At 47.2% G+C, this 27969-nt stretch overlaps 1 protein-coding gene across 3 annotated transcripts in view; it reads left to right on the top strand.

The window, feature by feature from the left end:
* The window catches only part of ANO10 (anoctamin 10), a 153755-nt gene extending 125786 nt beyond the window's left edge, over positions 1-27969 (top strand). For all 3 annotated transcript variants that reach the window (XM_039837458.1, XM_039837459.1, XM_039837457.1), the window contains exon 13: positions 27380-27969. In XM_039837458.1, the coding sequence (XP_039693392.1) occupies positions 27380-27451 (72 nt within the window). In that variant the 3' untranslated portion in view covers positions 27452-27969. The remainder of the gene's footprint in view (positions 1-27379) is intronic.

Here is a 27969-nt window from a genome sequence, read left to right as displayed (position 1 = left end):
GGGATTCTGGGATGAAGTGGTACCCTAATACCAGATTAGATATGAGTCACAGTTCGCCTTTGCCGCAGCCCCACCCGTTCACGTGACCGGAACACAGCTGGGCAGTGATAACAGGGAGTAACAGCCAGCGTGTAGCGGGGGCGCACGGGAGCCAGCGCTGTTCTGAGCCTTCTGCTGAGGCCTGACTCCTCAGAACAGGTCTTCGGATGGGTCTGTTAGCCATTTGCATGTGATTTCTCTCCAGCTCATAAATGCTAACTTTCTTTAGAGCTGACTAATGCTCTAACAGATATTGGCTCTTGTGCCTCTTCAGCCCTCGTCTCCTGTCACCTCTTCCTCTTCCTCTTGGGTCTAGCAGGATTGCACTGCTCATGGATTCGTAACTGACTACGTGTAGTGCACCTCCCCTCTCTCATCAGCTTCACAGACCCCACCTCCAGGGGGAGTCACCCCTCTATTGTGTGACAATAGGGGCCATTTGTGTGCATTAGCCCCAGTGCAGTTGTCCAGGTCATGCCTTACCCCTGTATCCCTCACCCAGCACAGGGCCCTATGCCCAGACTCTGAAGAAATCTCCACTTAATCAAACTGAATTTGTTGACGCACACCTACTCGAAAAGCTAATATATTAAGTAAATGACAAATGAATGTCCTTGCACAAAAAAAGAAATCTTAAAATAGGTACTATGGCAAAAATGGAAACAGGTCATGTGCCTTTCTGGGATCGCTAGGGAAGAGAACGCATTCTGAGGAATCACATGTGAGCACTTTATAAGTACCCTGTCCCAAGCCTTGATAAAGCTCAAATCTTTTTTTTTTCCTCCCGAAAAGAATGACTGTGGTTGACATCAGTAACAAGGGTGGCTCCCAAAAGACTGTAAAGTAACTCCCAGATTAAGCCAGATAGAATTCTAAAATAGTTTGTACTTCACACAAATTCAGGCTCTGGAACAATCTTCTCCTAACCTCTGATGTGTAGACATTTTCCCCCTTCATATTCTGTTCTCACTAGAGAAAAAAATGCTTCACTAAAGCTCTAGGGAACCTCTGATCATTGTTGTCTTCCTTAGTAAACAATATATATAAATTGCTACTTATCTCATTCCCCTGGTTTTCTAAGAAAAATTTAAAATTCATATATCTTAATCATTTATTCCCCCAGATGTAAGAAACATGGACAAATCAGAACCAGATTTATTTTTATTTGTGGAAATGACTAAATAGACCATGAAACAAAATGAAATTTAGCATTTTCCCAGTCGCCATATGAGTCGACCTGAAACAGTGTGCGCAGAGGGGCCTGGAGGCACAGATCCAGTCTATCCAGAAGCCTCAAGGTCACTGTGCTGCACAAGTGACACCTTGTGCTTTGGACCATGTTTGCATCTGTCGTTAAGATGTGTCTATATTTGAAAAGAAAAAATTCACCCTGTAATAAATTATTCTAGAGATTTCAGAATGCTGCAAACTATGTATTTAAAAAGGAAGAAAAAAATATATATTTTGGTAAGATCGTCAAAATTCTAAGAGTGCCAGTCTCATTCTGTGCTAGGTTAATAATTATGTCACCTCCAGGGCCGAGACGTGTGAGAGTAGGTCTTCTTTTTCCAGGTAAATGTCCAGACTGTTAAATATGTACATATGCATCTATTTACTTTAAAAAAAAACAAAAAACAAAAAACTAGTGTTCTAGGTTATTAAAAGAATATATTATTTGCTTCATCAAGGTCAAAGGTATTTGTCTGTGACCACTAGACTAAAAGCTTCTTGGGGACAGGATCACTCCAGACACAATTTATATTTGTTGAATGCATGAGTCAGTAATTAAATGAACATCACTAGGGTCAAAGCCCCATCCCTTTGTGCCTTTTTCTATTACTAAATTCTAGTTCTTTGCCTTTGAAATCATCCTCTGTGTGTTATATTTGGAATTCAGGAAACCATTATTGAGTAGTTACTATGTCAGGAAACCACAGACTTTTTTATTTTTAACTCTTGTTTTTAATTACCAGTAAATTGCTAAAATAGAAAATTTTTTATTTAATGTAATAAACTATTATTTTCCATCGATTTCCAATGCTATAGCACTTCAGAGATATGATTGAATATTATGTCATGCAATGAAGAAATTGCAATGAAAATATAGCGATCAATAGACTAGGAAATTTAGACTTTCAAGTAAATCCCTGAGACTAGCATATATACTGATTTGCCTCTGTCTCCTAAGAATAGAATGCAAGAAACAAGAAATGTTTAGATTTAAGAACTTTTTAGAATACTGACTAATTAAAGAAAAAAAATCACTTTGTATTAATACTGGCTCTAAGGACACAAATAGTAAATTAGACTGAATTCACACATAAGTCAAAATTAAAATACAGATATTAAAATTTAGCAGCATTCTATGATCAAAGCAAACAGTATAAATTATCAGAAATTTCCTGCATCATATGATGGTCAAATGTTAGAGTTGAAAAAACTCTTGATCATGTCCCAAACCCTGATGTAACATATTAAGGAAAGGGTCATTAACTGTGGTTGTCAGCTTCCAAAATGGTCCCCAATGATCCCCCCACCTCCTAGCATTTTCACACTTGTGGAGTCTCATCCCACCTTACATCTTTGTTGGTCTCCGTGACCAGTAGAATACCACAGAAAATTTGATGTGTCTCTTCTGAGGCTAGGGTCATAAAAATCCATTATAGCTTCTGCCCTTTTGGATCACTTGCTCTTGGGAAGCTTGCTGCCATGTTGTGAAGATACTCAGTGTTGAAAGAAGTCATCGAGAGAATGTGACTTCTGAGCTGGACCTGGGTAATCGGACACTCCACACCCCTTCCCCGTCCTTGGAATGTACGTTCTGCCCAATGTTCCCGCAGTGGGAGCAGGTTCAAGGATGCAGCCTTGACAGCATCGAGTAATGTTGAGACTATCTGGACTGTGTACATGACTGAACCTCGTTAAGACCTCTGCACATAAACTTTTAAGATCCTGGTAGGCCAGTACAGAGATGTACTTATCTTGCAGCTGCCCAAGACAAGGCTCGTATGTAAGTTCTCTTGCTGATTAAAACTGCTACTTGCCGCAAGTCTAAAATGATCTGCGTCTTTCTTCAGTCTCTCCTTGTCCTTCGTATATGGGGTCAAGTTTCAAATTTCACCCAGTGAACTCCCGAGGTTGCAAACCAGCACTCAGCCAGTGGACAGGCCACATGATCAGAAACATTACCTGCTTCCAACAGCCACATGAGTGAACCAACTTAGAAGAAGATTCTCTAGTCCAAGGGCTGGTAAACTGTCTGGAAAGAGTGAGTTCGTAAATATGTGAGGCATGTGGACCATACAGTCGCTTTCAAAACTACTCACGTCTGTTATTGTAGTGCAAAAACAGCCGTAGATGATATGCAAATGAGAGAGGCTGTCTTCCAATAAAACTTTATTTACAAAATCAAGCAGTGGGCCAGATTGGGCCTGTGGACCATAGTTGGTCATCCATCCTCTAGCCTCAGTCAGGCCTCTAGCTGAATGCAGCCCCTGCCTGCATCCTGGGTACAGCCTCATGAGAGGCTCTGGGCCAGAGCCACAAGCTGCTTCCAAATTCCCGACCCACAGAAAATGTGAGATAATAAATACTTGTTTAAGCCACTAAATTTGGGGGTAATTTGTTATACAGTAATAGATGATTAATCCAGGAAGGGAAGCTGGGTGACAGACAAACCAAGTTTAACTGAGTTGATAGTGGTTGAAGCTAGGCGATGGGTAGATAACTGGGTATTCATTATATTAGTTTCTTATTTTTATGTAATAAAAAGTCAAAAGAAAAAAAGGAAAAAAGAAACAAGTGATTTGTCTAAAATCATACCATCGGTAAATCACAAAGCCCATGGCGCATAACCAGGTGTCTGGCTCTGAAGTCCCATGTTTTCTTGGCTGCCTCTCCCTACAGAAATAACAACTAGTCAAGATTTAGCTATTTGCCTAAGTTTTCCCCACAGTTCTTTCCCATGGTACCTCCAACAACGTCTAAGTTCTGGAATCAATACCGTTGCCGTTGTTGAGCCATCTTGCGGACCCGTCTAATTCTTTATGCCTCTCTGTACTGTAGACTGTAAAATTAATCATTACTGAGAGACGGAGCCTTGTTCAGAGACCTAGAATCCTGTGTCATTGTGGCCTGGAATACAATAATACTGTTTACGTTCTTATTGGACACTGCTGTCAACAGAGCTGTAGCAAATCCATTATCCTATTTAACCCTTACTCAGCCTACAAGAACAGACCTGGCAGGTTTCACTCCAGCATTTTGGGATGAGGAAACAGTTTCAGAAAGTTTAAATGGTCAAATAAAAGGTAGCTAGATCCAGAATCTGGCTCCTGGATCAGTGCTCTTTCTTCCTCCCTGTACTGCCTCTCTCATGCTTAAGCAGAAACAGGTAGAATTTGACATAAAATAAAGTAAAATTACTATGCGAAAGTACCTAGCATAGTGCTTGCCACATAGTACGTAATAAAACAGTGAGTTTCTCTTCTCTTTAAAATCCCTTCGAGATGGGAAATCACTCTGAAAGGTCTTAATTGACAATGTAATTACCTTATTGTGTTGCTTGTTGGGTACCAGGAATGGATACTTGAAACAGCTTGTCTTGTGACCCATCGCAGTGACTGCTTGTGCTCACCGCCCGAGTGCTTGATGAGTTGGATTCAGAAAATGGGTCTGGATTATTCCGCTCTTCTAGTTCCTCAGGATAACCATGAAATAAGATTTAGTGCTGGACTTTGAACATCTCATGCTTTCTGTACTTTTAACCAGCTGTCCTTTGATGCTGCCACTTACAAAAGAGGGAAAATGATGTGAACAGGTGGAGAAAATGGTGGGAGAGCAAAGAGCAGAATACCAGACCTGATAAAATGCCAAGGATCACGACATTCCGTTCAAAAGCACGTTTCCTCTCTCCCTTTTCCTTTCAAAAATCTGTGTAATGTCAAATTTTCCTATTCTAAACATGAGGTTAGGAGGAAATAAACTTTTCCCCTGATAATTTTTCAATTTTATTTTATTTTTTAATTGGCAGCTGGCCGGTCCTTTACATAGAGTCGATAAGGCAGTTATTATCCGCCAGATAACTATGTCATCAGGGCTATAACTTTAAATTCTTGGAATTCAATTTGGAAAAAAGTCTCCATTTGTTATTTGGAAGATACATAGATCGTGAGATTCTCTTCACTTCTTCAAGTTGCTTTAGAGCAGTGTTTGTCTGGGTAGATTTGCAGGCTATTTTGTTTGAATTATCTTGAAAAAAATGATAGGCATATTTTTAATTTGTATGTCTGGTTTTAGTCACAGGCATGAGAGAAAATGAACTGCCAAATGTCTGGGAAATACAGCTCCAACCCCCTCTACTTTCACATGTGATAAATATTGTTTTGATTAGAGACAGAATAAATCCAGATTGCTTTTTTTTTTTTTTTTTTTACTTTCTGGGCTAATGGGTTCACTTTTATTAAAAATGTATGTTGTAGAAAACCATTTCCAAAAACATCAGTCTTGGTTATTTAAACTTTATTCAGGATAGCTGTGCACAGATCATTTCTGTGAAAATGATTTGTGATTAAACAGTTATAATTAGAGAAACTTGATAAGGAATTGTCATTTTTATTCACAGTCTGTACCAGTACGGTGGCCTTAAATGAAGGATTTTGGTTCCCTGAGGCTATAAAATGTGCCAGGAGCAGGTTGGGTGCTTTGCGTACATTTAAGAGAATGGCTTTTGGAGTCAGGTGTACATGTCTCAGGAATCCCAGCTTCACTGTTACTAAGTAACCCCGGGCACGTTACCAAGCCTCTTTGGGCCCCGGTTTCTTCCTCTGTAAAGTAGGCATCAAAACAGCAACCACCACACAGGATGTTCAAGTAGAGTCAGGCCCAGGCTGGCAACTCTGAGTCCAGGCTTTTCCATCATTTCCACCGCAGGGCAGGTGGGTATAAATAACAGAATTGTCAGTTGAGTACAATGAAGAACTCTTTGCTCATTATGACATAAAACACTCCCTTTTAATATTCCATCCTTGGAAAGGGGTGGTCCTCATACTCTGTCCTTGGAGATATTGCAGAGGAGAAATAACTACTTACTTTCAAGACTTACCTGCTTTCTGGCAGCGAACGGTCTCAGATCCCTCCCAGCCCAGTGATTCCTTAAAAATAGTTGTTATCCAGCTATATTTTAGCCAAAACCAGATCATCTTAGAATGCTAATCAACCAAAGATAATTTGGATTTCAAATGAATTTTTGGAAATGAAGAGTGGTGTCAGGTCACTGGGCTGTGTGGCTTTCCTTCAGAAATTACAATGGGGCTCTTGTTGGAAGCTTCTTCTTGGACTTACTCTTGAAAGAGTAAGTTTTTGGTCTTTTGGTAGCAAATTCACTGAGTGGTAGATCTGAAATAAATTAGAGCATAGAGTTTCTAATAAGAATAACGATACTAGTTCAACATGACAGAACTGAGCTTCTAGTATACTGTAGAATCTTTGTGTGTATGGTGGTCACTTTTTTCCTTTCTTCCCCCACCCCATCCCCTACTCCACATCTTCATCTCTTTTCCTGTTTTCCAAGAAAAGAAAGAGGCTAAGAGCACAGAGTGGTCATTCTTTGAATTTGGTGTTATCTAAATGTCCTCCTTTTAACCTTCATTCTTTGTGCCTCTGTTACTATTTACATCCTCTTTTTTTGTTTGTTTTTCTGTTTTTTGCTTTATTTCCTTTTAGCAAATTATCCTTTTTTCTTCTGTTTATCTTTACAGATGCTCATGCATCCCTTTTCTATTCTGCTGGTTCTGTTTTCCAGTCTTCAAAGCACATGGTCTCAAACCCTTCCTTGGGATTGGCCAACGGGCCTTGTGGTCCGTGCTCCCAGCCAGCCTTCCTGCTTGGGAAGCTCTTTGTGAGGTTGACTTCCCTCAGGAGGGCTGCCCTCTCTCAGTGGTGGGGCCCATGGGGTTGAGGGTTTCAGGGCCTCCCATGTCAGCTGTGAGTGGCCCACGCCAGCCAGGTGTGCTAGGTGGAGCCCTCACAGTGTATCTGATCTCCGTGGGGTCTGGGGGACATGCGGGCTACTTTCCTGCTAACAGCAGGTGAGGTGTAAATAGATCTAATTCAGGTTCTGCTGCCAGAGATGCAGCCCTACAGCCAGTTTAACTCCCTGTTCTCCGAGGAAACTGGTCGGCTTCAGTCGATGACCGCAAACGAATTCACTTTTAAATATTGCCACACTAGATGGCAGACAAGGAGCTTATCTGAAATTGAAGTAGAACCCAAATGTACATGCATTCGAGAAAGAGAAAACGTTCTGTCTTCTCCTATGTCCATTTCTATAGACTTAGGCAGGGAAAAGTAAAAGGTCGAGTGAGAAGAAACAGGAAACAAAGAGTTGAGCATTTGAGAACAGTAACGGAAGTTGCTTCCTGCCGTATACAGAATGAGATTGATCTATTCTCAAGCACAGGCTTTTTGTTATGGCTCTACCATAGTAAAGAGTCGGTTTGAGATCATAGTGCACATAATTTTCGTTGTTCAAACAAGACAGGGAATAAAGACAATTGTTTGCCATTTGTATGGTTTCTTTCATTTGATCAAAAAAGAATGCTCTGTGACTGAGAAGTTATAAGATTGAGACAGGCCTAGCTATAGAGATGAACAGTCGGCTCACAAGTAGTAGGGTGCAGTCCAGAATGGGGACAATAAGAGCTTCGTGGGCTTGGGATAGTAAGTGGAGTAATGCTCAAAAGTAGCTGGTCTCGTGCCTGGCATACAGACCGTGTTCTCGGCGTTAGCAGCAGCCATGCCTGGGGCAGTGGGAAACCATTGAGTCTCAGCAGTTATCTCTAGCTGCCTCCGTTCCCACATTCTCCTAACTAACTGCGTCGGCACTGGCCACCAGTTCTGAAGCCTGTGCTCCCCAGCACCCCTCTGGCTCCCTCAGATTCCCGTCCAACCCATGTGTACTCGGTTAGAGGGTGGTTAAGTGGTTATGAGTTAGTATCGTTAGGGGTGGGCAGAGTGGGTTTGGTTCTCATTTGTAAACACACATGGTTGTAGGACCTGGTTGTCATTCCGTATCTAGCTTCAGTAATCTTACTTAAACCATCACATGTCAGGTGAGACGATCCAGATACCTCTGTTCTTTGGACGTATTAGTTAAAAATGCCTACATACATACATACACCTTCCCTCTCTGGTGCTTGAGCCTCTTCTGTCAAGAGATACAAGGTGCTTAACTGTAGAGAAAAAAATAAGTTCTTGTGAGTTAACGATATCTTCACATGGTGGCAGTCTCAGGAAGAAATGACTGGTTAGCACATAGCTAATCCCTTGAAACTAATTTTTCTGAGAAACAATAACTCCAAAATGGATTTGTTTCTGAGCCTTAAAATACAGACTGAGGCATCTTTAAATGGTCCCCCATTAGGCTCGAAACCATCTGCTTGTTTGCAGCCAAAGTATAAATTTTCCACTGTTCTGAGCACTGTGACGATGGCATCACTCCAGAGAGAGAAGCAGCACAAATGGGAGCCCTGCGGAAGTGCTCCTGCCAGCCTGCTCTGCGAGGCACTTCAAGTTCATTTCCACTGATTTGATTAAGGAACAAAGAACCAGGGAAAAATAGAATGTCCTTTCAAAATTGGGCTCCACTCCTCTGCTATCCTCCTGGGCTCCCAAAGGATTAAATCTCAGTTAATATGCCTTTATTGAATATCCATTTGCATTCGGACAGAGTAATTAGTCAGCTGTAAGACAGTTGTCAACATCAATGTGATCTGCTTTTGAAAGGATATAAATAAAATGGGGAAGCAAGATTCTCTTACAGGAAAATTACTGGACAAAAAAGTGGTGTGAAGTTTGACACCAGAGTAGGCCTATGCTTCCCTTTGATTCTTAACGTAGTAAATCCCGGATTATCATATTAGTCATATTGTATTTATGCCTGTCCAGTTTTCCATACCCAACTCCCAACAGCATCACTACATGTAAGTGTAATAAGGAATCCAAACATTTATTGCCTGAGGCTATAGACAGAGGGTCGAGGTTATAATTAGTCTTCAGTGCACACACAGAAAAATGCACACAGAGAAAAGTGTACACGTGCCAGCAATTTGCTGATGTTACTGAACTTTTGTCATAGGTAAACCAGCAAGGAAGGCGTTAGCGTCTGTTTGCCATGTCACTAGAACTGCAGTTGTTTATTCAAGACTTATCTCAGAAAAGTTACTCTTCCCAGCCCCTAGAATGATGTCCCCCTACCTGGAAACACTCAGAAAACATCTTTAGCAGGATGGAGTGGGCCGGGTACTGTTGCCATTGTGCTAGTTATGTAAATTGCATGACGTGGATTGAAAAGGCACATTGTGTTTTGTATGGTTTTCAAGAGCACATCAGAATAGTTTACTATCCTGCAGGCTTGGAATGTTTATAAATATAGAAGGACTCACAATATTCCAGTCATCAAAGGTTCCATTACAATCTAGGTAATGGATTTCAAATTGTATTGTCCTGTAGCATCAGATATGGGGCCAGCAAGAAGATTTTAATACTTTTAAATAAATTTTTTAAATGACAGTAATAGGTCATGTTTAAAATTACTTAGAGGAAAAATCTTTTTGCAACAATTTGGTAAAATACAGTTAAAAAACAAAATTTGTTGCCACATTCTTATTCCCTATTTTACCTTTCCCTCAGCATATGTTAAATATGGTAGATTTGGGGAGGCAGGTGAAAGGATAATCTCACGAAACATAATATACTTTATTGTTCATTTTCCAAAGCAATTAACGTGGTAGAAACAATCCCAACTTCTCATTTAACACAAACGAAGGACTCTAATCACTCTCTTCCTGCTTCCAATTTTCTTCTTAAAGGATGAGTCCTCAGAAGTAATAATGCTGAAAAAAGAATTATATCCAAGGGTAACATAAAAAGTTGTAAAAAGTCAACTCCCCTTAAAATACTTGAGAGACACTTAGCTTTGACCATGCTTTTTGTAATCCAATATTTTGTACCTCTGGATATTTTGTACCAATCCAACACAACATTAACGCCAAGTGTGAAATATAAATTAGATGGGTTAGTTGATTTTTAACTCACAATTTAGTAATATACATATACTTTTGAATTTTTTTGGTTGTAATGGTTCTTTTATCGTATATTAAAATTAATTGGTAAAATTCATTCCAACTCCTTACAGTAATGAATTATAAGTAACGTAAACAACATTTTGTATCTGGAGAAACAAGACTATGAAAGAGACAGATGCTTGGCCTCAGACGAAGTGAAGAGCATTACTCCCCTCCTCCCGATGGCCAGGGCGCCACAGTCCCCTCCATTTCCATACTCCCTCCACGGATGCTGCGTATTGGACTGGGCAGTGGTGGCGATGTGTGTATTTAAATCAGCTTCACCAGACACTGTTGACTAGATCCTAGTGAAGGTAACTGGAAAGCAAGATCAGTGTTGGACAGAGATCGTAACTAGTCAGAAAATATCCAGAGGTACAAAACTTGTGCACTGTGCTCTTCTGTCTGGAATCCTCAGCCAGGAGGTAAGCGTAAAACTCTGGCGGGCGGCGCGCGGGCCAGTCCCGACCTCGGGTGGGGCAGGCGCCGTAGTGAGGTCAGCGAACACTGAGCCTCAGGTTTCAGATGCAGGTTTGACAAACATTTTATGCACCTTCCATGCCTCTTACATAGGGCAAAAAATAAAACATGGGATGTTTTACTGTCTAAAGAAGCAGATTGGGAAGTGTTATATATCTGGTGAAATCATTCGTGCTGGTTCGAATTCTTTAGTTGCCAGACTCTTAAATTAATACCTTTGAATTTCTCAAAGGAGCAAGCTCTAAGTCGAAAATCAAACCCATTTTCAAAATATGTATTGCTGGTTTCCTGAAGGCTCTATTTTCATTTGGTACTTTAACATACAGAAATTATCATTAAGGACTATAATAATGTAACTAAGACACACTTGATACATAAACTGTTAGTAAATCAGTTTTTAGAAGGACTAAGATTCTTCTTCCACATCCTCCGAGAACTCTATGACCAACAAGAGCTCATTATGGCGACAAGCTGTGTTGTTCGGCTTCCAGTGTTTTTATAGTGACGCTTTCTTTTCCGTCAGGAATGTGTTAGTGGGCTCTCCACCCTCTCACCTGGACTACTCCCGAAGCCCCCGTCGGCCTCGCCACCTCCGTCTCTCCTCTCTCCGCCCCACTGTCCCTCTGGCTGCACAGCTTGCTCTCCCAAATACGGCTGTGCCTCCATGTTACACTCCTGCTCGGGATCTCACGCCTCCACCTTCTTCAGGTGAAACCCAGCTTTCCTCGTGGCTGTGCTCCCAGCATAGTCTCCCTGCACGTGCTCCTCTCTCCATCCACGTGGGACTTCCTGGGACACCCCCTGTCATTTTGCCTTGGCGCGTTCTCTTCCCTCTGCTGGATCCCCTGTGTCCACTTGTCTTCCAGGAAATGTCTTGTCCTCTTTTAAGACTCAGGGGTCACCGCCACGGTGAGGCTGTCCTCGCGGCTTCCGCCGTGCTCCCTTGCGCTCACTGGTTCACATCTGCGTCCTAGAACAGGCCGCAGCCGAGGGTGGCTCGTCTGTGTTCTCGTAGTGTCTGGCTTGTGGCGGGTGTGCTAAAGGAAAGAGAGACATTACACCCCGTGACCTGGCGATTCCTTATTTGCATATATTTCCCCACAGAAGGTACGTGTGCTGCTGCTGGAGGCTGTACCATTGTCCTGGCCAAAGATCCTAGGGACAGACCGTGTCCCTGGGAGTCAGAGAAGCATGGGGTGGGAGAGAAACATTTTCCTCGGGGTTAGAACACCTGCAGTCGGTTTGGCAATCTCTTTAGGTCAAAGGACCTTAACCAACATTCCTGGAATTCATGAATCTGAGTCCAGGATCCCAGTCTGAACTCTGGCATGGAGCAGCCATGACCACTTGGGCAAGTGTCGTACCCTTTGCCTCAGTGTCCTCATCCCTAAGCTGAGGACTTGGGCCAGGCGGTCCCTGAGCTTCCCGCGGTGCTGCAGGTGGCTCCTCACAGAGACTCAGCGTGAGAGCTGCAAGGTGGGGCGACCTATGAGCTACTCCCCTGGGTGTTCAAATGACAGTCACGTGATCAGCTGGCACCATTGTGTCCCCATAGATGGGGCGGGAATTTGGGATGTTGTAAATGAAATTTAGTGCTCACTTCATGTGTTTTGGCCAAAGAGTCGTGAACTAATTTGAACTTTATAAAAAGACACAGCACAGCTCTGTGGGTAACTAGGGATATAAAGAAGCCGTTTGCTTTTGGGAGAGACTTCCAGCACACCTGTCTTTAGAGTACATTCTGCATGTTTTGGCTGTCATGAATTAGGTGTCAGGTAAGCCTCTCAGTGTCGTTAATAACCAGTATTCCTATAAGCCATGATCTGTGTGTAAGAGACAGTTCTCCATGTACCAGTAACTTATCAGCATAAGAATGCAATTTGTTTCAAAAGCAGCAATGAACAGGTGCTGATGGCTCTCTTTTTGCCTCTGAGGTTTCAGTACTGGCTCGCAACATTTAAAATTTTGCCTCTAAAAATGTGGTCAGGGTTCGTTTTAACTAAATATCCTGATGATTGATAAAAGCCCTGAATACGGTGAGCAAAAAGCATTTGCACTTGGTGTTTCTGTCTTCTGGGCAGTGAAGGCCCTGACTCAGCATGGGCCAAGTGCAGCCAGCTCAAGACATGGCAGACGCAGCCCCACAGGAGCAGGACCCCTCAGCTGTCCTGTGCCCGTTTAGGAGGTGCTGGAAGATGGCACGCAGTGGTCGCCATGGCAGATGGCATTCTTCCTGCTCCCCTGAGAGCTGTGTTTCTGTTCATTGCAAATGTGTTCGTGTTTATCACGGTAACATTCTGTGGTTAGCCGGCTTTCATGCCATGGGCCCAGCTTCACTGTGACGATTTCTTTTTTTCTCTTTTTCTAAAATACACTTTCAAGAATGGGTAACATAATTATTTCACCTTAACGACTATGCCACTTGAAGCAAATCAGAGGGAAATTGTTCTCTTCAGGCCCAAACAAGTAGTTAATTGCCTTTGGCAAAGTAGCTGATGAAAATATAGCAATATCAGATAAATTTATGGCTAATTAGGCAATGGTAAGTATACAGTTTATGTTGAAATTTTAGTTCTTTGAAAAAAACTACTGATTTAAAAAGTGTTAAGGTAAGGAGTGGTTTGCAGTTTCCCATAAATTAACAAAACGCTTTGAATCTTCATAAAGTCGAAATGCTGTGGGTTCACGAGAAGTCAGCGGGACTCCTGGGTGGAGGGGGCCATTCCCATATCATATCTGGCCTTGTCCCTGTAAACTGCTTCAGGAATCCATAGGTCCTTCCTCTAGTCAAGATACAGCACCCTGTTTACCCCAGGATTCCTCCAAGCGGGGTTCCCCCGGATGGGGTTCCTCCAGGTGGGGTTCCCCAGGGAGGGTTTCTTAGAACTTTAGTGTTTAGGGTTCACCAAAGGATAGAGTTTCTTAAAAGCTATAGTCACCCAAATCCTGTGAAACCAGGAACACTTTGCCAGAGAGCCAAGTAACAGAAATTGGAATTTGCTGAAGATTGAAAGGATGTTAGGTCAATTTGCAATGAAAATTATGGCACAAATTTGAAATATTTTCTAAATCTTCATTTATTTTAAACCATTAAATGTTTGGAGATAATTCTGCTTAACCGCTTCATGTAGTCAATGCGTGAAGAATGTAGCATCAGGAGTTTCCACCTTAGGCACTATATTCGTTTTCCATTGCTCCGTTACAAATGAGCACAAACTTAGTAGCATCAAGCAACACACATTTATTCCCTCCTCTTCTGTGGGTCAAGTTTGGGCACCGCTTAACTGGGTCCTCTGCTCACGGTCTCACCAGGCTCTAGCAAGACATCGACCAGGGCTTCGGTCTCATCAGAGGCTCAGCTAGAGAAAGATCTGCTTCAGGTTTTCTGAGGCTGTTCACAGAATTCGTGTCCTGGGACAGTAAGACTCTGAGGTCCCCATTTACTTACTGGCTGTCTACTAGGGGCCGGTCTTAGCTCCTGGAGTCCCTTCCCTTTGTCGCCCACTCCCCAAGCCCCTCACGACATGGACACTTACTTCTTCACAGTTGGCCGTGAGGGTCTCTCAGCTTGGGGTCTCTGACCTCGTGGGTAGATTGATCCCTCTTTTAAAGGGCTCTCGCCTCATTAAGCCCAGCACACCCAGGGTAAGCTCCCTTTTGGTTAAAGTCAGCTGATTAGGAGCACTAATTACATCTGCAAAATCGCTTCGCCTTTGTCATATAATGTAACTCATCGGAGTGACATCCCGTCACCTTTACCATATTCTGTCGATCAAAGGCAAACCCAGCTTCCACTCACACTCAAGGAGAGGGGATTGTCCAAGGCACGGATGCTGAGAGATGGAAATCATTGGTGCCCCCCACCCCAGGCACTCAGTGAATGTTTATTAAGTTGAAAGATTTTGTATAAGCCAGTTGTGGGGAAAGCAGAACACGTGTTCTAAGAAGGACATTTGCAGTCAAGTTTATAGGTGAGCTGACCAAGCCTATCTAAAACAGTGTGGCTAGACTGTTTTCTGTGCCATTTACCTTCAGCTTGGAATAAGATCAGGAGATGTGTAGCGCAGGAAAGTGCTTTTTCACATCTTCTGGTGCACAGAGTACTCCCATCCATCAGCTCCACATCACCCCGACTCAGGCCCTATTTGGTGATAGGCCACATCTGCTTCTCCTTTCCCCACACACCCGGAGCGGCCCAGCCTCTCAAGCTGCCCTAAGCATCTTGTTGCACCCACACAGACTGAGCCCAAACCCAAGTTTCCCGTGTGCCCAGATGACCTTTCTTCTGCTCCCTCAGTCAAAAGCACTCCCCTCAGGAAGGCTTAGCTCACTAGGAATGGAGGAAGACTAACCTTCATGGACTGTCTGACAGCTGAAAGATGCTGAGTGTTGCTGTGTTGCTCTCGAAATTTTTATTTTTCTTGTGGCACCCCTGTGAGTTCACTGTGTCTAAAAATGGCCTTTTGGACGTGTCTAAGAATACAAGGGGAAGGCTAGGAAATAGAGGAAGATATTCATACTTATTTATCACCTCTGTTACACTAATACTGAACATTTTTACATTTATGAAAAGGACTCCATTCTGTGATTAGAACAAAAAAGCCATCACGTAGAATCATCCAATTCCAATTCATTAATTTTTCCAAACTGAAAATAGTCTGGGGAATTTGCTAACAGTTCATTTTGCCTGAAACAAATTGAACCATGAAACTGCTGGTCTGTGAAATGATTGAACAAATTAAAAATGTGTGTAAACAGTCAGATCAAAATTAACAAGAGTTTAGCAGCAGAAGCAACAGCCTGTTAACAAAAGAAGAGTCTTGAGCTGTATTTGTGGCATATTTTTGTGTTTGCTTCCCCTCCTTTTTAAAAATTTAATGCATCTTTACGCGATGACTTAATGACAGAACTTTAGCCTTAGATGGGAAACCGAAATTGCAGAGTGTTTTGTCTTGTTTTTTTTTTTTGAAATGGAATTCTGTTCTCCTTCGGATCATGAATGGCTATCTGGTGGGAAGAACATGTTTGATAATGCTGGTCCCCGGTGCTTCACCCAAGCAGTTCTTCATAAATGCTGTGGCCAGCCTGTCTTACTCCAAAAAAAATACTGTGGACACACACACACATGCGCACACGCGTGTGCATGCACGCAGTTCGTGGGACCAAGATTACGATGCTTTGAGGACAAAAAAAAAAACAAAATCTCAATATCATTTTTAAAAACCCAGTACTAAAAGTACTGACTGGACATTAGAAACACATATACATGTGTACATTTGTTCTCGAAAACAGAGGCGGACTCAAGACCATTGTGAAAGATGAGTATGGAAAGAGAGGTTCTCGACAAAGTATGTCCTGCTGGACTTGGCAGCGCCCCTGCTGTCCGTCTCTCCCTCCATCACACGTGCTCCACACACGGCCAGAGAGCCAGCGGAGTGCTTTAGAGAGGCCACGTTTTACAGATGGGGAGTGAGGCCACGGAGGCTCGTGACTTGTCGAAGCTTCCCAGCCAGCCAGCTTTCTATATGCGGCGGCACCGGTTGGCCTGGCGATGTGTTCAGTTCTGCCTTCTGTCTCTGGGTCGCTTAGTGGACTTTCTGTGGGAAAGTGAGTTCACATGTCCCTGACACTTAAGACCATCTGGTAGGACTTCCTAGCTCAAACATATCCCACTTACTCTTGCCTCCTCCAGAAAAACCATATTTAAAAATAGGAAAAATATAAGAAATGCATCAATCTATTAAAAATATTAGAAAACAAGAAAGTGTACCATACGCTAACTAAAAAAGGTCGAGAAGTTTCTGTCAAATAGAGAAAGTAAGAAAGGGTGACAGAGAACTAGAGCGGAGAAGCTGCACCCCCTTCAGAGTGGCCCCAGGTGGGAGGGCGTTCTCTAGAGGAGGGGAGCCAGGCCGGCACCCGCCATCTCATCAGAGGGGCTCCCCTCCCCCAAAGAGAGAAAACCGGGGGGTCGTGAGAGGAGCTTTGGAACTGTAAGGGACCTCCAAGTTACTCTGTACTTCAGGACCCATAGAGAAGGGACACAAGGAAAGGCCGCGGTACCCAGCGGTGGGAGATGCTAAGCCCGCACACCTGGGCTCTGTCGTGGCTCCTCATCGGCTGCAGGTCACCCACCCGCCGCCAGCACACGTGCCCTGAAGGAAGCCAGGCTCTGGTATATGCAGTCCACTGACTCAGCCTACACAGAGCTTCGCGTCCCCACTCGGAGGGCACGGTGGAGACGGGGGAAAAGGGGAGAGGAAACCCCTGGAAGATGCCCATTCTCGTCCCCCTGTTCTTTCCTAAGTGTGGGTAGACCACCAAGGAACACCTAGGCTTTCTTTCAAAAATGTGGAGAAGTCACTTAGGAGCATCAGATATTTGAAAAATACCAGTAGTATGAGAGGGAGAAACAGATACCAGGATGGCTGCTAATTTTTGACAAAGGCACAAAGACAGTGCAGTAGAGAAAGGATAGTCTTCTCAACACAATGGTTAGAACAATTGGACATCCATAAGCAAAAAAATTAACGTGGACCCACACTTCACACCAAAATGGTTCCTAGACCTAAACGTAACACCGAAAACTATAAATCTTCTAGGGACAAAAATGGCATAAAATCTTGGCAACTTGGCATTAGGCAAAGATTTCTTAGATACAACTCTTAAAGCATAATCCATAAAAGAAAAATAGTGACAAATGACACTAAATCAAAATTAAAAACATGCTTTTCAAAATGTGTCATTTGTTTAATGAGAAAGCTTAAAGAAAAGCAGAAGAATCTGCTAGGAAACTGCCCTTGGGGGCCTCGGGGCAGGTGGTCACTCTCCCTGGCCTGGAAACACACTGCATCAGGCGGTCAGCTGCCCAGCCCACTCCCCCACTGCATGCCCCTCTCCACTGGGTGGGAGCCCAAGGCTGGTACAGCCATAGTTTCCTGAGATCCAAAAACTGGTTTTAGGAAAAGCCACAGAGGAGGGTACTTGCCTTGAATGCCAGAAAATATGGAAATTGAAGGAATTGGGAGGAACAGTGGTTTGGAGCTAAGCAGCCCTGAGTTTATATCCCAAGACCTAAGCTTAGTACCTGCAGCCATGTGGTCTAACCTTAGTGCAGGTCAGTGGCTGCACCTATAACATGGGAAACATCCTAAGAATGGGAGATAAAGGACGCCAAGCGTCCCCCAGGCACCAGCGAGGTGGCCTCCGCTAGCCCGCGCTGCTTCGTTCCGGTGTGAGCTGTGCCGAGCGATTGCTGCCCCTCTCGGTTTTCTTTGCCAGCCTGGGAAACGGTGGCCACATGTGACAGTGCGTGCGAGTGCGAGATGTTGGTGCTGATTGTTTTCTGTAAACTCTAGTTGATGTTCTTGCTAGGAGAGGAGGTCTAGGCTCTAGCATTCTAGAGGGGATTAAACATTCCTGTGGGGGATGGAAAAAATTCAAGAAGGAAGCCAGGAAAACAAATATCCTGAAAAGGCTTAGAGTCAAGAGGTGAGGGTGGAAGAATTTGACACCAGGGAAAAAGAAAAATGCAGAGCTACTGGTGGTGTATTTATGACGGGAAGATTTTCCCAGAGAGGGAAAATCTGGGCTTCTAACGGAAAAACTGGACAAGAAGAAAAACTCACAGGTCGGAGGAAGCGTGCTACTGACCACGAGGCCGTGATGCCCGGGGTGGGACCAGAGGGCACGAGCATAAGGGCCGCAGGAAGGATGTTGCCGCCTTGGCACGTATCTCTAAGATGTGAAAACAAGTCCGCCAACACTGATCAGCTCTACCACTCCCCCTACACTTGCCCTGATTCTCGTGAAAACGAAGTGTGATAGAAGAAACCAGTTATCACACCCTGGGAGCGTTCACACCTTTCCCCTCCCTGGGGGTGCTCTTCCTCCACTAGCTCAGTCCCTAGGCGTGTGTATGGGGCAGAGTAAGTAGGGCATGGTGTAGGGTGGAGATGGCGGGCTTGGTTGCTTTACGCAGGTAAGGGCGGATGAGAAAGGAAGAGAGCTGGGAGTGGAGGTGGGGAAGCGGAAGCCGGCGCCTGTGAGGGCTCGATGGAGGGGCAGTTTGCAGGGAGTGGACAGGACACCTGTGGTCAGCCGCCTCATAGGGGCCAAGTGAGAGGCCACAGGGAGCTCAGCTCACAGGAGATGACTCAGGTTGTTTCTCTACTGATGCTAGCACACCGTGCAAGACAGGGAGACCTGATGTTGTTTCATCTTGGAGTTCAAGACCTTGTAGCCAAAAAGAAAGAGAAATAAATAGCTGCATGGAATGTCAAAGAACATACTTTGGGTTTCTAAATGAGGCTTAAAATATCGGAGCATGACAGCCAGAGGACATACCTCAGAATACGCGAGAAGAATGAACTTGTCAGAAAATTGGCCAGTGCAATCAAGAGACGTTTAAATTATAATTCATGGGAGAAAAGCATGCCCAGACAAAGCCTTCGGACGAGGTAGAATTATCAACAGCAAAAATGTCATATTTAGTTGAGACGATGCCCAGTAACTTGCAGGAGGATGTAGAATGATAAGATTTCAGAATTTTTATAGCCTGGGATATTTCTGGGTTGTTCACATGTAAAGAATGAAAGTTATTAAAGTGAACTTGAAGTATAACGATGAATCGCTAAGTGGGCCTGCCCTTGGGTCGCGGGGGCAGCCCGGCGATGAGGAGCCAGGTAGGCTTTTCCTGTCCCCCACCCAGCCATCCTGGGTATGTTGGATTTCGTTCTGGTCACAGGCGGTGCCACAGCTCCAGGCGCCACATCTTCACACATGTGTCCAGAGGCAAGAGAGGGAAGGGTGGCTTCTCTTTAGAATCTCTTTATATATATATGAGAGAGGAAAGCCTTGCCCAAAAGTCCGCCAGCAGATTCACTGTCAGGCCCCATGGGCCAGGAGTTGGTTACTAGCTCACGCCTGAAGGTAGGGGAGCGCCTAGCATTTTTCACCTGTGGAGTGAAGATGGGATCTTACAGGAAAGGATTAAGTAGCAGTAGAAGGGAAGGTATCTTATTCTGATGGACTGAAGTTTGCAATAAGCTCTGAGCGTCAGGAAGATGCACACTGCGTGGGAGATGCATGACATGAAGACAGAGCCGTGAAGGCGGCGGAGGAGGGCACTCGGATCGTGACAGGCTTCGATGGTGAAGGCCAGCAGGACGCGTTACAGCTTAACCAGGATAAACCGAAGGCTTCACTTTTAATTTTTTAAAAAAATCAATCACAGAAAGTAGAGGAGAAAAGTCTGACCAAAGTACATGTGAAAAAAGCAGGCCTGTCTGTTTGGCTGCAAGTTCAAATGAGCTGGAGGTGAGGCTGCCAGAAAAGCTTACGTAACCGCTGCAGGAAGAAAGCAGTGTCCAGAACAAAGGGGCGCGACCCCAGGGCCTCTGGGGCCGGCCTGGCCACCTCTCCCGCCCAGTCTCGTTCTCCGGATGTTTCCATCACTTTTATTTCTTGGCATCACACTCTCGCTGCTCAGAAAGCCCCTCTCAGTGACTGCTCAGCAGACACCTTCCCTAGATTAACACTTGGTCAAGTGCTTCCTCTGCCTTTCCGGACCCTTGCTGGCCCCAAGTAGAGTCACTGACTGCCTCCTCGTTTCCCTACCGAGCTCCTTCCTGGCGCTCACTGGCATCTCAGCCCCGCTGCTGGACCCAGGCTCCACTTTGGGGGGTTTGGAGGGTCCCTGGTGTCTGCAGAGCACCTGGCACAGATAGTTGGTATTCAGGACTGTGCACTGGTCTAAGGAATTAGGAAGTGAATGTTCCAGCTGTATTCTGGGCTCACTTAGACAAGCCCCTGAGATCTCATTCAAATGCAGATTCCTGTTGAGCAGGTATGGGGCGGAGCCCCGGATTCTGCCTTAGGTCGCTCCCAGGTGCGGCTGCAGTGTCCTCTCTGCTCCCTGCACAGCAGCCCTGCACAGAGGGGCCCAGGCGGGACGGGCCATGGAGGCAGGTTCAGGGTCTCGTCCAGGTGTGTCAGCATGGCAGCCAGAGGCCCAGGTATCTCCCGCATTCTCCCAGGGGCTGCAGGTTCTTCGCAGCAGGTAGCATAGTTGGCCTGACGTTAAATGCCGAGGGCCAAGAGCGCCCCAGGGAGGCACGGGCTCGTTCTCCAGGCGTCGGTGTGGTGGTGGGCTGGTGCACCTGGTGAGGGCTTCGCTTGGGACTAGCTGTCCCCTCACTGCATTGGGGCCTTTTCGGCTCTGACTCACCCACTGTTTTGTTCCATTTCCGTCCAGTACATGTGTTCCTCACGTGGTCAGCCATCGCTTCCTCCAGCCTGGGACATTTGGCCGCTGCACCGTGTGTGCCTGGGGAGCGACTGGCTTTTTTTTCCTAACATGCTGAGGAAGTCATGATACCGATGCCAGCTCCTTCCTGAAAATAAGAATAGCGCCTTCCCTTCCAGTTCTCATGCCCTTTTAATTAAGCCTGCTAAGTAAGAACATTTTCTGTGTGCTTTGCAGTGGACTTCTCTGGAATGCTTAGTTCAAATGGCAAAACATACCTATACCCACAACCTGGTGCGACTGCATGGTTACTTATTTGGTGCAAAGCTCGTTTGATCGTCAGAGGCAACTCATGGAAACATCGATGTGCTTCCTTCTCCTACAGCCACGTAAATTAACCGAATCAGCTGTGGGCTTTGCTAGGTGAGACAGAATCACTTCACGAAAACCTGGCCATGTGCTCTAAAACATTTATTCTGTCTCCTTTTAACAGGATGACTTGCTGGTCATTCTAGGTGACAGGCAAAATCCTTTGATATTCTATGACTTTGATTCCCTGTTAGCAAACAATTTATCTCTTCTGCTCTCTGCCGCTCTTGGCTTCACATGAGAAAACGGAAGTAATGGCAGAGGAACAACTCAGTATTCGAAGGCATGTTTAATTCAGCACTTATTAGCTGGATTGGCTCGTGTTTCTAGACAGCGAAGCGAGGAGGTAGAGTTCTGCCATACTCTAGAAGTCAGGAAACCTGTGTCTGCAGCCTTGTGGCCCACGCAGGCTCGTGCTGGCCAACAGAGTAACCTGAACTGTGACTGTCAACTCTTTTCCAAAGGTCGGACTAAAGAGAGCACTGATCACATGGGCTAGGCACCATCTTTCCAGAATTTTCCAGTTTCTGAAAAGTGTAATGGGAACAAAGAAGGAAGCCATTGCTACTTTCAAATCAAAAACTACAGCCCTGCAGAGGAGAAGGGATCTTCTGTGAGGACAGGGTCACCTGCAGATGCCCAGCCTCTGGCAGGTCCCTTTCCCCACTGGCGAGGGGCAGTTTTAGTGTCTCAGACCAGGTGTCAGGGGCTCCCTGCACAGAGTTCAGAAGACTCTCCAAGTTGTCTTTCCTTTTTTTTTTTAATTCCTTCCTTCCTTTTTTTTTTTTTTTTTGCAGTGTCTTATTGTGTCATACATATAGCTGAGAGACTCAATCTGAATGCCAGAAACAGAACTTTGTAGATGTTTTCCAATAACTCTTTGTTCCCAGACCCCAGGTCCCTCTCTACCTTCATTGGCTTTAAAAAGCAGGCAAAATCCTTCCAGTTCCTGCCTTCCTGGAGCAATCCAGTCCTCAGGCAGGCTCCTTTTGGGTCTGGCTGGTGACAAGTCCGTCCCTTTGTCCATCACGCATGAAGAGCAGCTAAGTGTGAGGAAGGGCTCTTCCCGTGAGAATAGTGAGAACAACGCAGAGGCATGAGTTCTGCCTGTATAATATATTTTAATCACAAAATAGTCAAATTTAGCTTCAAAATACATTCTTGGATTCTATTCCCGACTCACCCTGTTAAGTGTCTGACCTGGGTCTCACAAGGTCTGAGGAACGAGGAGAGAGGCGTGGTGTGGTTCCTGATGGGTTTCACCTCACACACTCTAACCGGAGTGCTGTGTCACTTCAGTTCTCACATCTGCGAGAAAATACTGACTTGCCAAGCCGGGTGCATGCCCAGATCCCATAGTGGCAGCAGTGAGGAGTGTTCAGGTGAGTAAAGCGCCCAAAGGAGACAGAGGCTCCACGTGCATTTTAATCTTACAAACCATCGTGACCGAATTATAACTTCCTGGCTGTTTTGGGAAGCTGTGGCAAGCATTTGATGGCGGACGGCCCCCTCTGGCATCACTCGTGGTAGGCCCAGGATAGGAAGTCTGGCTCTCCAGAGATTAGCATAATACGGGGTGGGCTGAACACAGCAGAAAAAATATATGGCAAACAACACAAAAAGGTGGCAGACAGAATTCCAGCATGGCCCAATGAGACTGCTCCCTCCACCCGCCTCTGTGGGCTTGTGGGAGCCCGATGGCACCAGGCCCGGGCAGCCTGGAGTTCGTAATCGGGGTGTCAGAACATGTTCAGAGTACTGCTGTTTGAGGCCAGCTTCCCGCCAGGTGTAACAAAGTGGTCTTTATGAGAATGTGGTACCTCAGAGGGCCCATTCTTTACTTCCCGCTTTTCACCTGAATTGCCAGACCTTGCTCAGTTCTGCCCTGAGTCTACAAGATGCTGAGCCTTGTCAGCGACGCAGAGAAGCTCGTGCTTGCCAGGGCACATGGGTGCCGGGCGCATGGGTGCCAGGGTGCAGCGGGCAGCCTCCCTCCCGCTCCTGGCAGAGCAGAGGCTTCCTCTCAGGCAGTGGTTCACCCCAGCTGCAGGGTAGAAGCACCTGGGGGAGCTTTCAAAACTCTGCTGCCCAGGCCACACCCCAGGCCAATTAAATCAGAAGGGAGGGGTTGGGGACGGAGGGGCTGGTGACTGGTGCTCTGTCAGTGCCCAGGACAGTCTGGGCCCCTGAGTTCTCCAGTAAACAGGAAGCAATGGATGCTCAGGCCCTTTCTGTCCCTCAGCCAAGGGCTGCCCAGATGCAGAACCTCTGTAGCTTGTGAATTCCTGACTATTGCAATAGGAGGATCCCCAAGCTGATCATGGCCCAGCCGGGGGTGGGGCGGGGGTAGAGGACTCTTTGCTTCAAGCCTGGGAGGGTGTGGGGACCGTCCCAGGGCTGCGGGAAGCTTTGCGGGTCTCAGAAAATGTTTCTGCTCTTCTCGGCGGGGAACGGGGATCCGCCCACACATTCTTTCTCAGGTTAAGCTGCACGTGTGGCCAGTGCACGTAGTGATTAGGTTCCTATTATAATCATTACTAATAATGATGCAAAGAACCAATCTGTGCTTTTTAAAAAGTAGTTTGGAACATGAATATTTTAATGATTGATGAGTTGGGGGAAGATTCTGTTCTCCGTCTGATACTTTTTGTAGGAAGTAAATCAGCACTATTATCCTGCTTACATGTTTAATAAGGTTTTAATTTAAGAATCCCAGAGAAACCAGTTTTATTTCAAAGGGGATAATGTTGCTCCCTCCCCACCCACCTCAACCCCAGACAGGGTAGCTAAGGAGAACTAAACAGCCGAGCTGCAATAGGCAGCCTTGGGCCTAGCAGCAACGGCACAGCCGATTCCATCTGGAGCTCAGCCGGAGCCCAGAGCGTGGCCTGGAAGCCATCTGCCACAACCCCCTGCGACACCAGCTTGCTTAGCAGAGACTCCCGGGTCTGAGGTGTGATCCATGGAGAGACTTCCAGGGCTTGTTACGAACTCAGAGTCCTGGGCTCCACCGCAGAGTGAGTCAGCCTCTCAGGGAAGGGCCTGCGATGCGAGTCTGCGGTTAACAAGGTCTGTCTCCTTGGGACTGAACGGTCATGTTCCTTCGGATCAGAAGTTCTGTGCTTCTGGAGTTGTTAATTCATTCCGCCAGCGCTCACCATCTCCCCGGCAAGGGAGTATGTAGGAAGCACGCTGGGCTGGGGCTGGGGCTCAGCCTCCCCGTTCCTCCTTACCAGGAGGGTGGGCGGTGGGTTCTTGTACAAGTTGCATGACAGTAAACCGAGGCCATCCGGACCCATGAGCAGTAGACAGCAGCAGTTGCTTTACCCGAGAGAAGAGAAGCCATCTCAAGGCCAGATGGCTTCTGATGCCATCTTTCAGGCAGGAGCAGTGGGGGCCGGCCCCGTCTGTGCAGGAAAGGTTTGGATGTCACTCACGGACCTCAGAACCAGTGTGACTCCGTCTCAGGCCGGCGGGCTGTCGCAGCGGTTTACTTGGGTTTTCTTTGGGCTTTAGCGACAGGTTTTCAGTTCTGGTCCTGCCGTTCGCTCAGCGTGTCCAGCAGGGAAGTACAGAGACACAGAGACAAGCCGAACCCCAGCTTCCCCCACAACCCAGTGAAGGCCACCAGGAGCACAAGCATTCCCACGATATTCCCTTTGGTGATCACAAAGCTCCAGCAGGCAGATCAAGCCCCGAGGGACCCAGCCACAGACGGAGGGGCTGGGCTAGGGGTGGGTTTGGTCCAACCCACCAGACCGTGGGGCCTGATCACTTGTCTTCAAAAGAAGCCTCGCTGTAGGGCAGGAGAAGGAAAGGCAGAAATGGAGCCGGGTCACTCGTGCAAACTGTCCCTGCCACCTGGCCTGAGGCACGAGAGGATTGTGGGGTCCCTGGCCATCATCCTGCCCTTGCTACCAGAAGTGCAGTTCAGTGTAGACAGCCCCGCGACCTCCCAGACATGCCCAGCCTCCTAGCAGCTGCCCTAGGCAGGGCAGGCAGGGCAGGTGGGAAGGAGCACAGCCGAGACGTTTTGAGTCCAGACGCCTCCCAGAAGGTGCACTGAGGTCACTTAGGGCTGGGTCGTTCAGGAGAGAGGGCCTGCCAGAGGGAGCTCATCCTCTGGCCACTGTGGGGCAGGAGGCCCCTCCTGTGTGATCTGCCAGACACCTCTGCCACCTGTGCCGAGGACAGGGGGCCCCAGCCAGAGCCACACACAGAAATGGGGACGGGGGCAGAATTCGCACCTTGAAAAGAGTCTCAAAGGCCTTTTGAATCAAAACCCATTTGATCAAAACCCATTTTGATTTTTCTCTCTGTGGAATGCTGGGGAAGTGTGGCTGGAAGATTCTGTGACAAGCTAGGGAATGTTTTATGCTCTTATGGTTCTAGTTTAAATTTATTTTAGCCTTTAATTTCTTAGGGTTACTTGTCAAATCTGAAAATAGATTCATCTCTCCTCTCCCGCTCTCCCTCATAAAAAGGCATTTTAAAAGGTCTAATTATTAAATGACACCAGCTGGAAGAGTCTACAGTGACTCTCAGCTGAAATATTAGTTTACCTGGTTGGGGATATTTTACATTAGTAAATAGGCGAAGTGGGCTTGTGTGAGGACAGGCAGTGTTAGTAACAGAAAAGGTAGCAGATGTGAAAAATAGCTTCTAGGGAGACTCGAATGACATGGCAGCTCTGCTCTCCAAGTTTGTGAGCTAAATCAAACTGTCTCATTGCCCCTCAGGCTGAAGGTTACTTAAACATGGGTCATTTGGGCAGGCGTGTCCTTAGGCCAGCGTCAACTCCCGTGCCCACTCTCTGCTCCAGGCCCGCTGAAATGCTACATCCCCTGCAGGAAGAGTCCCCCCACTCACACACACGCACACATACACACACCTGCAAACTGGTCCCCTTCCCCATCGAAAGCTGTCCACTAAACTCTGCTCCCATGTGGACACGTGAGGGCCAGGCAGTCCGCTCTCAACTCAGACGCGGAGGTGTCAGCCTCCAGGGGCCCATCTCTGTGCCACCTGTGGAAGACGGGCCAGGCTCGGACGAGACGAGTGCCGTCCGAGCGAGAGGGTCTCCCGAGGTACCACAGGTGTCGAGGGTCCTCGAGAGGGAGGCAGGTTGAAGCAGGAGGCCGTGGCTTGTGACTTTACGGTCTGTGAAGGGCCTCTCCTCCCCGGAAGCCAGAGGGCGCGCGGCGATGCGTCCAGCCCCATGTGGCGCTTGGGGCTCCCAGGGGCAGCGGGGCCCCAGGCACCAGCAGTGTTTGTCTCGGAGTTTTGTTTTTCCCGTAAGTAAATAGCCGTTATCAGAAGTCTGTGTGTTTGTGTTTTAACCCAAATTCCAAAGTATTCATTCATTTGTTCAATAAAAAGAGCAAGGCTGTAGCCATGTTCTCCAGCGTCCACCAGAGGAGGAGGCTGGGCCCCGGGGGGCTGGGGTGGGGGGGGCGTGAGGGTGCTGCCCCAGGGCGAGACCTCCTCCCCAACGACACCGCCTCAACCCTGAAGTGCAGGTTTCTTCCTCCTGACACGCCCCTCTGAGAGCCAGCCAGGCTGGACCTCCATCCTGGCCTCGCCCTCAGGGAGACGTTGCAGGATGTCCCAGTGGTGTTGGCTGGAGATGTTGGGTCCTGTGGCTGTAGGGACAAAGGGCTGGTAGCATGCTGTTTTGGAGTGTCTGCCCTGGACCAGGGAGCTCGTGTGCAGGGGCCCCCACAGCCGCTCTGCGGGATGGGCACCATCGCTCCCACTGTGCCGACACGGAGACCGAGGCTCAGAGGTCACGTCGCCAAGTTTGCTCGAGTCACGGGCAGAGCAAGGGCTTCCATCTCCCCCTTACCCTGGAGGTCCGGGGGCAAAGGGAGATGCCGGCCGCTTCTCGATTCAGTATCTTTAAAATCCCCTCTGAGCTGGGCTCACGCGTTTCCGCCCGCGTGTCCTGGTTCCCGTGTCGTCAGTCCGGACACGGCTCTCAGGAGGCCTCGGGCGGCGTCGCAGGGCCACAGCTTCTGCGCGTCCAGAGCGTGCTTCAGAAAGGGCGGGCGCCCGTGCCGTCACCGAGGTGCCACCCCTTGGGCTTGCGTAGCTCACCCAGTGTCCTGTGTTCTCTCAACAGCAAATGAAGCTCACGGCGGAGAAGCTGAAGGACGAATCGAGGGAAGAAGGTGGAGAGAAGATGGCGGGCTGAGCGCAGGCAGAGGGCCACCCGGAGCAGCGCGGTGGCCCCCAGGCCCACGCCCAGCGCTCGGCCAAACGCGGCGGCTCCGTGCGGCAGGCACCCCGCCCTCTGCAGTGTCCAGACTCTGGGCTGGTAAAGGGCCCAGCTCCTGGCAGTTCCCTCCCAAGCCCCGCACTCCACACGCCCCACCTGGCTTCAGAGCCACTGCTGCCCCTGAGCCCCTGCGTGGAGGAGCCACCATCTCTCCGAGCTGCCCTCATGGTGATGACCACGCCTGCCCCCCTCCCCGACAGCCCAGGGCCCCATGGGGTCAGGCGCTGGGTCGGGGTATGGGCCCACCGTGCCATCACCGGAGCCATTCTGGGGGGGCTTCCCTCCCAGCCTCAGCTGAGAGTGGGGTGTACGGCGCGGCGTGTTTCCAGCACCCGACGTCCGAACACCTCCTCCTGGTCCTGTTCCGCACCATGTTTGCAGACCCGTTGTCAGCGGCGGCAGTAACTGAGCTATTAAAGGCCACGCGCATCTCC

This window comes from Pteropus medius, unplaced genomic scaffold, assembly GCF_902729225.1.
Source record: "Pteropus medius unplaced genomic scaffold, Ma_sr-lr_union100, whole genome shotgun sequence".
In the NCBI taxonomy this organism is placed as follows: domain Eukaryota; kingdom Metazoa; phylum Chordata; class Mammalia; order Chiroptera; family Pteropodidae; genus Pteropus; species Pteropus medius.
The sequence above is the reverse complement of the archived record's forward strand: the minus strand, read 5'-3'. Positions and strand labels throughout refer to the sequence as shown.